Source organism: Taudactylus pleione, unplaced genomic scaffold, assembly GCF_031769625.1.
Source record: "Taudactylus pleione unplaced genomic scaffold, aTauple2 ptg000634l, whole genome shotgun sequence".
Lineage (NCBI taxonomy): Eukaryota > Metazoa > Chordata > Amphibia > Anura > Myobatrachidae > Taudactylus > Taudactylus pleione.
In genome coordinates this window covers 2,333,396-2,347,542 of record NW_028285036.1, presented here as the reverse complement: position 1 = coordinate 2,347,542, position 14,147 = coordinate 2,333,396, and the positions used below count along the sequence as shown (strand labels likewise).

Below are 14,147 nucleotides of genomic sequence, written 5' to 3'. Positions count from 1 at the left end.
ACCCATACTTGCCAAACTTTTTAATGTGCCACTCAGGGAAACCGGTGTCACTGCCGCCCCTGGACCACCTACTTCACCAGGGAAGTACCCGGGTGGCTGCTCTACCCTCCTGGGACTAAGGGATAGCTCCCAGAATTAGGAAAGTCTACCGGACATTGCGGGAGAATAGAAAAGTATGCTTAGACCTCTCTGATTCAGTCACGGGGCCACCACAACAGCAGTGTGCGCAGCGTCTACAGGCCCCTCATTTCCCGGCACGGTAGCTGCTGCGCCATCTGCAAGGGCGTTAGCTCCACCCTTGGTCCTGACTAAAAAGAGCTTCTGAGGCCTTTATACCAAGTAAAACAAAACCTTCCGCTCCCAGCAGTTTACAATAAATAAATTATGGTCTAGTATCTGTGTTGTCCCATAAGAATTACCATTCTCTCCTTCTTCAGATAAATCATTTCCTTCTGGCATGGCAGCGGCTGGCAGAGCCTCAGATGGCGTGGCGTAATCCCGAAACAAGTTGGGCATAGATGACTGTAATGAATTGTCCCATAGATAGAAGGATGAGGAGCGGCTCTGTGGCAAATTCATCTGACAGGCGCCCATCCTGTAGGATGAGAGAGATATACAGTATATAAGTATATATATATATATATATATATATATATATATATATATGCACAGTGAGTTATGATGTCATCACTTAGAACCAATGAGTTATGATGTCATCAGTTACAACTGAATATCAAACGACCATCGATGACCATAGAAAGACTAGGATAGAATAGACACCCATTACAGCCCAATTGGATGATATTCCTGTCAATCAATTGTTGCCTGTCAAAAATCAATGAATGTCCCGGCTGTGCCAGCAGACGCCTGTCTGAGGCCAGTCATTTGTTCATCAGGGTTGGCAGCGGCATTGTGGCAGTTTTCAAACCCACCGCCTCATAAATCCGCTTCATAAATCCGGGGTTTCTATTCTAGTCTTTCTATGGTCTAAAACATTGAAGGTAATTTATATTCAGTTCTGTTCTGTTCTAATGTAAAGTGTGCGTACTACTACTCACTACCATGCTTCATTCAGAAACCTTTAGCCTGTGACCTGCAGCCGCCATTCTCCCATTACTTGGCCTCTGGGGACACTTATTATACTGGGATCAACAGGTGACAACAGATTAGCAGCATGGCAGCCACCACTCACATTATATACATGTGTTATAGTTATACAGAGATGGGTCAGACTGACAGCAGCTCTCCTGAGCCCCCTCTGCTGGATATATACTGTATATTACTCATATACTATACTCATCTATGGATCATACTGTATATAGAACGCCTGTACTAGACTCCTGTACTGTGCTCATATGTAGTCCTATACAGACCCCTATACTGTGCTCATATGTAGTCCTATACAGACCCCTATACTGTGCTCATATGTAGTCCTATACAGACCTATACTGTGCTCATATGTAGTCCTATACAGACCTATACTGTGCTCATATGTAGTCCTATACAGACCCCTATACTGTGCTCATATGTAGTCCTATACAGACCCCTATACTGTGCTCATATGTAGTCCTATACAGACCCCTAGACTGTGCTCATATGTAGTCCTATACAGACCCCTATACTGTGCTCATATGTAGTCCTATACAGACCCCTATACTAGATTCATATAAAGACTCATACGAGTTCCCTATACTGGACACATGTATAAAACTGCTAAACCAGGACTCTATACTGGACTCATACAGTATATAAAACTCATATGGTATATACAATGCTTGTACTGGACCCATATATAGAATGCATATAATGGATTCATTTTGTACATAGAACTTCTGTACCAGACTCCTATACTGGACTTATATATACACCTATAACAGACTCCTATACTGGACTCATATATACACCTATAACAGACTCCTATACTGGACTCATATATAGACCTATAACAGATTCGTATACTGGACTCATATATACACCTATAACAGACTCCTATACTGGACTCCTATAGAAATGTTCTATATTGGACCTTTATACCTGACTCATATATAAAACTTTTATACCGGAGCCCTAAACTGGACTCATATATAGAATTCCTGAATCAGTCGGCTATATTGAACTTATACACAGAACGTCTGTTCCAGAATTATCTATAAATTGACTTTACAGGACTTTTATATTGGACTCATACATATAAAACGTCAGTAACTGCCCATATACTGGATCCCTATACCACACCCATGTACCAGAGCTCTATACTGGCCCTAATGCCCCCAGTGTCACTTACTGCTGCTCCTCCTCCTCCAGCATAGATCTCAGGGCGTCCAGCTCGTGTCTCAGGGACACATTGCTTTCCTGGAACGTGTTCAGCGCTTTCATTTTGGCCAGAAGAAGATCCTGCATTTCCTGGTGAGACGCAAAATGCCACAGTATTAGTACACTGCCTCACACTGTGACCATGGCATCCTATTACACTATAGCATATGGTGTCACAGGACAGTACAGGATGCACAAGACAACATGGCATCCTATTACACTACAGCATATGGTGTTACAGGACTAGACACGACATGGCATTATATAACACTGCAGCATATGGTGTTACAGGACAGTACAGGACTAAACACGACATGGTATCCTATTACACTAAAGTATATAGTGTTACAGGACAGTACAGGACTAGACACAACATGGCATCCTATTACACAACAGCATATGGTGTAACGGGATAGTACAGGGCTAGACAACATGGTATCCTATTACACTATAGCATATGGTGGTACATGACAGTACAGGGCTAGACGACATGGCATCCTATTACACTATAGCATATGGTGGCACAGGACAGTACAGGACTAGACACGATATGGTATCCTATTACACTATAGTATATGGTGTCACAGGACAGTACAGGATGCACAAGACATGACAAGACAGCCTATTACACTACATAATACGGTGTCATGGAACAGTACAGGAAGCACAAGAAAACATGGCAGCCTATTACACTACAGCATATGGTGTTACAGGACTAGACACAACATGGCATTATATTACACTGCAGCATATGGTGTTACAGGACAGTACAGGACTAAACACGACAAGGTATCCTATTACACTAAAGTATATAGTGTTACAGGACAGTACAGGACTAGACACAACATGGCATCCTATTACACAACAGCATATGGTGTAACGGGACAGTACAGGGCTAGACGACATGGTATCCTATTACACTATAGTATGGTGGCACAGGACAGTACAGGACTAGACACAACATGACATCCTACTACACTACAGCATATGGTGTCAGAGAACAGTACAGTACAAGAAAGGACATGACATCGTTTTACACTATAGCATATGGTAGGGGTTCCCAACCACGATCCTTAAGGCACAGTAACAGACCAGGTTTTAAGGATAGCCATACTTGAGCACAGGTGACTTAATTAGTACCTAAGTTATTTTGATTAACCATCTGTGCTCAAGTATGGATATCACTAAAACCAGGACTGTTAGTGTGCCTTGAGGACCGAGGTTGGGAATCACTGGCATATGGTGTCATGGGACAGCACAAGGCTAGACACAACATGGCATCCTATTAAGCTATAGCATACGGTGTCACAGAACAGTACTGGACAAGACACAACATGGCATCCTATTAAGCTATAGCATACGGTGTCACAGAACAGTACTGGACAAGACACAACATGGCATCCTGTTACACTATAGCATATGGTGTCATGGGACAGCACAAGGCTAGACACGACATGGCAACCTATTACACTATAGCATATGGTGGCACACGACAGTACAGGGCTAGACGACATGGCGTCCTTTTACACTATAGCATATGGTGTCATGGGACAGCACAAGGCTAGACACGACATGGCAACCTATTACACTATAGCATATGGTGTCATGTGACAGTACAGGACTAGACAGGACAAGACGTCCTTTTACACTATAGCATATGGTGTCATGGGACAGCACAAGGCTAGACACAACATGGCATCCTATTACGCTATAGCATATGGTGGCACACGACAGTACAGGGCTAGACGACATGGCATCCTATTACACTATAGCATATGGTGGTACACAACAGTACAGGGCTAGACAACATAAAATCCTATTACACTGTAGCATATGGTGACACAGGTCAGTACAGGATGCACAAACATGACATGGAATCCTATCACACTACAGCATATGGTGTCAGAGAACAGAACAGGACAAGAGAGGACATGGCGTCCTTTTACACTATAGCATATGGTGTCATGGGACAGCACAAGGCTAGACACAACATGGCATCCTATTACGCTATAGCATATGGTGTCATGGGACAGTACAGGACTAGACACAACATGGTATCCTGTTACACAACAGAATATGGTGTTACAGGACAGTACAGGACTAGACACGACATGGTATCCTATTACACAACAGCATATGGTGAAATGGGACAGTACAGGGCTAGACGACATGGCATCCTATTACACTATAGCATATGGTGGCACAGGACAGTACAGGACTAGACACAACATGACATCCTATTACACTATAACATATGGTGGCATACGACAGTACAGGGCTAGACGACATGGCATCCTATTACACTATAGCATATGGTGGCACAGGACAGTACAGGACTAGACATGGTATCCTATTACACAACAGCATATGGTGTAATGGGACAGTACAGGGCTAGACGACATGGTATCCTATTACACTATAGCATATTGTGGTACACGACAGTACAGGGCTAGACGACATGGCATCCTATTACACTATAGCATATGGTGGCACAGGACAGTACAGGACTAGACACAACATGACATCCTACTACAGTACAGCATATGGTGTCAGAGAACAGTACAGTACAAGAAAGGACATGGCATCGTTTTACACTATAGCATATGGTAGGGGTTCCCAACCACGATCCTCAAGGCACAGTAACAGACCGGGTTTTAAGGATAGCCATACTTGAGCACAGGTGACTTAATTAGTCGTGTCTAGCCTTGTGCTGTCATGGGACAGCACAAGGCTAGACACGACATGGCAACCTATTACACTATAGCATATGGTGTCATGTGACAGTACAGGACAAGACAGGACAAGACGTCCTTTTACACTATAGCATATGGTGTCATGGGACAGCACAAGGCTAGACACAACATGGTATCCTGTTACACAACAGAATATGGTGTTACAGGACAGTACAGGACTAGACACGACATGGTATCCTATTACACAACAGCATATGGTGAAATGGGACAGTACAGGGCTAGACGACAGTACAGGGCTAGACGACATGGCATCCTATTACACTATAGCATATGGTGGCACAGGACAGTACAGGACTAGACACAACATGACATCCTATTACACTATAGCATATGGTGGCATACGACAGTACAGGGCTAGACGACATGGCATCCTATTACACTATAGCATATGGTGGCACAGGACAGTACAGGACTAGACATGGTATCCTATTACACAACAGCATATGGTGTAATGGGACAGTACAGGGCTAGACGACATGGTATCCTATTACACTATAGCATATTGTGGTACACGATAGTACAGGGCTAGACGACATGGCATCCTATTACACTATAGCATATGGTGGCACAGGACAGTACAGGACTAGACACAACATGACATCCTACTACAGTACAGCATATGGTGTCAGAGAACAGTACAGTACAAGAAAGGACATGGCATCGTTTTACACTATAGCATATGGTAGGGGTTCCCAACCACGATCCTCAAGGCACAGTAACAGACCGGGTTTTAAGGATAGCCATACTTGAGCACAGGTGACTTAATTAGTCGTGTCTAGCCTTGTGCTGTCATGGGACAGCACAAGGCTAGACACGACATGGCAACCTATTACACTATAGCATATGGTGTCATGTGACAGTACAGGACAAGACAGGACAAGACGTCCTTTTACACTATAGCATATGGTGTCATGGGACAGCACAAGGCTAGACACAACATGGCATCCTATTACGCTATAGCATATGGTGTCACAGAACAGTACAGGACAAGACACAACATGGCAACCTATTACACTGTAACATATGGTGGCACAGGACAGTACATGACTAGACACGACATGGCAACCTATTACACTATAGCATATGGTGTCATGTGACAGTACAGGGCTAGACACAACATGGCGTCCTTTTACACTATAGCATATGGTGGCACACGACAGTACAGGGCTAGACGACATGGCATTATATTACACTATAGCATATGGTGTCATGTGACAGTACAGGACTAGACACAACATGGCGTCCTTTTACACTATAGCATATGGTGCACACGACAGTACAGGGCTAGACGACATGGTATCCTATTACACTATAGCATATGGTGTCATGTGACAGTACAGGACGACAGGACAAGACGTCCTTTTACACTATAGCATATGGTGTCATGGGACAGCACAAGGCTAGACACAACATGGCGTCCTTTTACACTATAGCATATGGTGGCACACGACAGTACAGGGCTAGACGACATGGCATCCTATTACACTATAGCATATGGTGGTACACGACAGTACAGGGCTAGACGACATGGCATCCTATTACACTATAGCATATGGTGGCACACGACAGTACAGGGCTAGACGACATGGCATCCTATTACACTATAGCATATGGTGGTACACGACAGTACAGGGCTAGACGACATGGCATCCTATTACACTATAGCATATGGTGGTACACGACAGTACAGGGCTAGACAACATAAAATCCTATTACACTGTAGCATATGGTGTCACAGAACAGGACTAGACAAAACATGGCATCATATCACACTACAGCATATGGTGTCTTGGGACAGCACAGGGCTAGACACGACATTGCATCCTATTACGCTATAGCATATGGTGACACAGGTCAGTACAGGATGCACAAAACATGACATGGAATCCTATCACACTACAGCATATGGTGTCATGGGACAGCACAGGGCTAGACACGACATTGCATCCTATTACGCTATAGCATATGGTGACAGAGAACAGAACAGGACAAGAGAGGACATGGCGTCCTTTTACACTATAGCATATGGTGTCATGGGACAGCACAAGGCTAGACACAACATGGCATCCTATTACGCTATAGCATATGGTGTCATGGGACAGTACAGGACTAGACACAACATGACATCCTATTACACTACAGCATATGGTGTCACAGGACAGTACAGGATGCACAAGACACAACATGGCAGCCTATTAGACAACAGCATATGGTGTAATGGGACAGTACGGGGCTAGACGACATGGTATCATATTACACTATAGCATATGGTGGCACAGGACAGTACAGGACTAGACACAACATGACATCCTATTACACTACAGCATATGGTGGCACAGGACAGTACAGGATGCACAAGACACGACATGGCAGCCTATTACACAACAGAATATGGTGTTACAGGACAGTACAGGACTAGACACGACATGGTATCCTATTACACAACAGCATATGGTGACACAGGACAGTACAGGATGCACAAAACATGACATGGCATCCTATTACACTACAGCATATGGTGTCAGAGAACAGTACAGGACAAGACACAACATGGCAGCCTATTACACTGTAGCATATGGTGGCACAGGACAGTACAGGACTAGACACGACATGGCATCCTATTACACTGTAGCATATGGTGGCACAGCACAGTACAGGACTAGACACGACATGGCATCCTGTTACACTACAGATATGGTGTCATGGGACAGTACAGGACTAGACATGACATGGCAGCCTATTACACTAAAGCATATGGTGTCACAGGACAGTACAGGATGCACAAGACATGACATGGCAGCCTATTACAATACAGAATATGGTGTCACAGGACAGTACAGTACACACAACAAACGACATGGCAGCCTAATACACTACAGCATAATGGTGTTACAGGACAGTACAGGACTAGACACGATATGGCATCCTATTACACTACAGCCTATGGTGTAATGGGACAGTACAGGGCTAGACGACATGGAATCCTATTATACTATAGCATATGGTGGCATAGGACAGTACAGGGCTAGACGTCATGGCATGCTATTAAATTATAGCATATGATGGCATAGGACAGTACACGACTAGACACAACATGACATCCTATTACATTACATAATATCACAGGACAGTACAGGACTAGACACGACATGGCATCATATTACACTATAGCATATGGTGTCATGAGACAGTACAGAATGCACAAGACTTGACATGGCATCTTATTACACTACTGAATATGGTGTCAGAGAACAGTACAGGACTAGACACAACATGGCATCCTGTTACACTACAGCATATGGGCCCTCATTCAGAGGTGGTCGTAAGAAGCGACCGCTTGATCTAATGTGGGTTGCCGCTTATCATTTTAATTGCGGCCTCTTGGTCGCTAGCTAAGCTGTGGGTTACCACCCACAGCTTTAGCGACCGACCAGGTTGATGGTCGCGATGGTCAAGACCATCGCGACCATCGGGGCTTGCGACGAGACCCTAAGGTTGGGTCTCGGCAACCGCAAGCCCCAGGGAGCTTCCTGCTCTGATCGAGCAGGTAGCTCCCCAGTGATATCACTGCTGACGTCAGTGCGGCCGCCCACAAAACGGCAATGAAACCACCCCCCGCCCACAAAATGGGCCGAGCTGTCGATCAACATCGACAGCCGGCCCTTTTGTAGTGAGCTCCGGAGCGAGAGACTTTCTCTCTCGCTTCGGGGCTTGCGCGTGCGCAGGGCCTTAACATTGACCCGGTTGCGAGCGCTCAGCGCTTGCGACCGGCTCAGAATGAGACCTATGGTGTCAGAGAACAGTAGAGGATGCACAAGCCACAACATGGCATCCTATTACACTACAGCATATGGTGTCACAGGACAGTACAGGATGCACAAGACGTGACATGGCATCCTATTACACTACAGCATATGGTGTCACAGGACAGTACAGGATGCACAAGACGTGACATGGCATCCTATTACACTACAGCATATGGTGTCACAGGACAGTACAGGACGCAAAAGACACGACGTGGCATCCTATTACACTACAGCATATGGTGTCACAGGACAGTACAGGATGCACAAGACGTGACATGGCATCCTATTACACTACAGCATATGGTGTCACAGGACAGTACAGGACGCACAAGACACGACGTGGCATCCTATTACACTACAGCATATGGTGTCACAGGACAGTACAGGACGCACAAGACACGACGTGGCATCCTATTACACTACAGCATATGGTGTCACAGGACAGTACAGGATGCACAAGACACGACGTGGCAGCCTATTACACTACAGCATATGGTGTCACAGGACAGTACAGGACGCACAAGACACGACGTGGCATCCTATTACACTACAGCATATGGTGTCATAGGATAGTACAGGATGCACAAGACACGACGTGGCAGCCTATTACACTACAGCATATGGTGTCACAGGACAGTACAGGACGCACAAGACACAACATGGCAGCCTATTACACTACAGCATATGGTGTCACAGGACAGTACAGGACGCACAAGACACGACGTGGCATCCTATTACACTACAGCATATGGTGTCACAGGACAGTACAGGATGCACAAGACACGACGTGGCATCCTATTACACTACAGCATATGGTGTCACAGGACAGTACAGGATGCACAAGACGTGACATGGCATCCTATTACACTACAGCATATGGTGTCACAGGACAGTACAGGACGCACAAGACACGACGTGGCATCCTATTACACTACAGCATATGGTGTCACAGGACAGTACAGGACGCACAAGACACGACGTGGCATCCTATTACACTACAGCATATGGTGTCACAGGACAGTACAGGATGCACAAGACACGACGTGGCAGCCTATTACACTACAGCATATGGTGTCACAGGACAGTACAGGACGCACAAGACACGACGTGGCATCCTATTACACTACAGCATATGGTGTCACAGGACAGTACAGGATGCACAAGACACGACGTGGCAGCCTATTACACTACAGCATATGGTGTCACAGGACAGTACAGGACGCACAAGACACAACATGGCAGCCTATTACACTACAGCATATGGTGTCACAGGATAGTACAGGACGCACAAGACACGACGTGGCATCCTATTACACTACAGCATATGGTGTCACAGGACAGTACAGGATGCACAAGACACGACGTGGCATCCTATTACACTACAGCATATGGTGTCACAGGACAGTACAGGAGGAACAAGACACAACATGGCAGCCTATTACACTATACTATAGCAAATGGTGTCACAGGACAGTACAGGACACACAAGCCACGACGTGGCATCCTATTACACTACAGCATATGGTGTCACAGGACAGTACAGGACGCACAAGACACGACGTGGCATCCTATTACACTACAGCATATGGTGTCACAGGACAGTACAGGACGCACAAGACACAACATGGCAGCCTATTACACTACAGCATATGGTGTCACAGGACAGTACAGGACACACAAGCCACGACGTGGCATCCTATTACACTACAGCATATGGTGTCACAAGACACTACAGGACGCACAAGACACGACGTGGTAGCCTATTACACTACAGCATATGGTGTCACAGGACAGTATAGGACGCACAAGACACGACGTGGCATCCTATTACACTACAGCATATGGTGTCACAGGACAGTACAGGAGGAACAAGACATGACATGGCAGCCTATTACACTACAGCATATGGTGTCACAGGACAGTACAGGACGCACAAGACACGACGTGGCATCCTATTACACTACAGCATATGGTGTCACAGGACAGTACAGGACGCACAAGACACGACGTGGCAGCCTATTACACTACAGCATATGGTGTCACAGGACGCACAAGACACGACATGGCAGCCTATTGCACTATACTATAGAATATGGTGTCACAGGACAGTACAGGACGCACAAGACATGGCAGCCAATTGCACTATACTATAGAATATGGTGTCACAGGACAGTACAGGACGCACAAGACATGACATGGCAGCCTATTGCACTATACTATAGAATATGGTGTAACAGGACAGTACATAAGACAGTAGGATATCACAGGTCGCTGCATGATATAGACCATATGGCAGTATATGGTAGCAGTGAACAGTACATACACTGTATTACAGAATGACACTGTAAGCACATCAGCATATGGCATCACAGAGCATTACATCGCAGCATAGGGTATCCGAGGCATCTGTGGGCATGAAGCATACTGTACGTTGGCACATATCTCTTATCACTTCAAATTCCAGCAGTGGGACGGCAGTTGGCAAGCCCCCAGGAGGACACAGACACGGTGCCAGGCCACCTGTACATTACTTCCTGCCACCTCACCCTAGCCTCAGCTCTGCATGCCTCAATGCAAATAAAGGGGGTCTGTCTCTGGACTTCTGTCTGAGAGGGGTAGCAGCATGGAATCGGTATGATTTACCGCCGGACGCAGTGGAAATCCCGATCGTCCTCAGGTAAGTATTAGCCAACCTAATTCTACCCCCTAACCCTCCCTTAGTGGTGCCTAACCCTAACCTCCTCCCACCCAGTACCTAACCCTAATCCCCCCTCTAAGTGCCTAAACCTAACCTCCCTTCCCTGCTGCCTAAACCTAAGTCCCCCGGGGGGGGGGTGCCTAACCCTAACCCCCCTTCCTCTAGCCTAAACCTAACCTCCTGGGGGGGGTGCCTAACCCTAAGTCCCCCCCGGGAACCGTAAACCTAAAACACGCGGCTATCCGCGCTCAGCGTCCCTTCGATCGGGATGTCGGGCGTCGGTCTCCCGGCATATGTCTAATGACAGGCGTCGGCATATCGACACCTGTCTTTAGACCCTTGCCGGGATATGACAGTTGGGAAGCCGGCTGTCGGGATTAGGTCAAATCAGGACAATCTCGGTGTGTCTGACCTCCAAATTTAAAGTGGCACTAATATTAAGTTCCTAAAATGAGTGCCGCTTTAATTTCGAGGCCTAGTAAAGCCAGCCTTTGGAGTTATAACATCACAGTGATGACTAATGGCCCTCTGCATGGCAGTATATCATATGGTACAATCATAGAGCAGTATAATGTATAGTGGCCAAATATCAATCATTCTCAACTGGTCTCCAGGCTCCTGTACATTACATACTGAGGTCACGCCTGTGCTGTCGGAGCTGCGTGTTACAGATCACACGGAGGATTGCGCGACGTGGGGAAGTTCTCTTCTATCCTGCTCTCTGACGTACATTACAGGTGGAACATCCCAGCACCTGGCTTCTCATTACATGCGAACGTCTTATCCCTAGAACAAGGCTTCTCAGGCTCTATACTAGAAATCTAACGATGAATTTAAATGCAAACGACCCCCAGAATGTAAATATTTTAGTTTAACTGACGTTAGTTTATCGGAGCTTATACTGTATGCAGGGCCGAAACTAGGATATCTGTCACCCGATGCAAGGCAGCAATTTTGCGCCCCCTCCCTTCCCGTACCTGGATTTTGTCCTTGCTCCTCCATAAGGCAGTGCACTAGTCAGACGTCCCTGGTATAGTGACTTACAATATTCTACACACACCATAATGCCACACACGGTAATGCCTATTACCTAAGTGCCACTTACATATTTGCCCGACACCATTTTATGCCCCACAGTAAGGCTTCTAATTACTTTAAAATTACCTGCACGTTGTCAGGGGTTTTATGCTTGTTGCCAGGGGGTTCCATGCTCATTGCCAGGGGGTTTCATGCTCGTTGCTATGGGGTTTATGCTCGTTGCCAGGGGGTTTCATGCTTGTTGCCAGGGGGTTTCATGCTCGTTGCCAGGGGGCTTATGCTCGTTGCCAGGGGGCTTATGCTCGTTGCCAGGGGGTTTATGCATACATGCCTACCCTCCCGGTTTTCGCGGGAGGCTCCCGATTTTTCGGGTAACCCCCGGAAGGGTAGGCATTTCCTAGTGAAGTGGGCAGAATTAGGAGAATACCCGCTGCAATCGCGGGTCTCCGTGAAGGGGGCGGGGCTTAAGCTGTGATTCTGTATTAATCACAGTATTTGGCCCCGCCCCCTATGTAAATTGTGCCCAATCGCGGCAATTTTACAGCGCGGGGGCGGGGCTTAATGACGTGAATCGTCAAGCCCCGCCCCCGTCGGCCCCCTGCTGCATCTCTTACCCGGGCTTCTCCCGGGAAGAGAAAGTTAAATGTAGGCAACCCTGGGTTTATGCTCGTTGCCATGGGGTTTATGCTCATTGCCAAGGGGTTTCACGGGACAAGATGCAGCTTTCAGCATCTTCTCCCGGCACTTGCGCTGGCCTAGCAGACACTAGAGGTCCAGTAGGACCTCTAGTGTCTGTCTCCTCCTTGGTGGCGGCCATTTTTGGATGACCGTTTTCAGCAGAGTCCATGCGGACGGCTAGTCCGCATGGAATCTGCTGAAAATGGCCATCCAAAAATGGCCACCACCAAGGAGGAGACAGACACTAGAGGTCCAGTAAGGACCTCTAGCATCTGTCTCCTCCTTGGCGGCGGCCATTTTTGGATGGCCGTTTTCTGAATCTGCAGCGTCCAAGCCACCGTGAGTCAGCCCTCTTTCACCCCCTGCATTCCGATGCACGTGCACCTCTAGACCCCCCCCCTAGTTGCGGCTCTGCTGTATGTATATATGAGATAAGGCTTATGCGATAAGTATTGGCACCATGGCATCAGATTAGCCTGAAATTATTTTTTTTAGGGCATCTGGGGTTTGTAGTCCAGCCAGGGCCGGGTATTTTTATTTTACGAGGAGCTGGTGGAGAAAAAATATTTTCTTTTTTTTTTTAAATCACTTTTCCACATTTCTCCCAGAAGCCATTTTCACAAAAATTTAAACTCAACCCACCATACCGTGTAATGTTTCCCGGCACAGGCTATGTATGAGGAACATAATGAAATGTTCCTGGATCTGACTCTAGCGGGGTTTTTTTGCAAACTGCGCTCCTTGACGAAGGCTCCGTGTGCAGTTGGCTATCACAAGTCGCCAGCGCGCCTTGTTACATACCCATGCTCTACGCACCTACCTACGCACGGAGGTAAGATGTATGTGGACACTTCTGTAGTT

At 46.6% G+C, this 14,147-nt stretch overlaps 1 protein-coding gene across 4 annotated transcripts in view; it reads right to left on the bottom strand.

The window, feature by feature from the left end:
• LMNTD1 (lamin tail domain containing 1) overlaps positions 1 to 14,147 on the bottom strand; it is a 149,314-nt gene that overhangs the window by 28,362 nt on the left and 106,805 nt on the right. For all 4 annotated transcript variants that reach the window (XM_088454809.1, XM_088454810.1, XM_088454807.1 and 1 more), the window contains 2 exons: positions 2,285 to 2,403; positions 420 to 595 (listed from right to left, as the gene is read on the bottom strand). In XM_088454809.1, the coding sequence (XP_088310935.1) occupies positions 420 to 595; positions 2,285 to 2,403 (295 nt within the window). The remainder of the gene's footprint in view (positions 1 to 419; positions 596 to 2,284; positions 2,404 to 14,147) is intronic.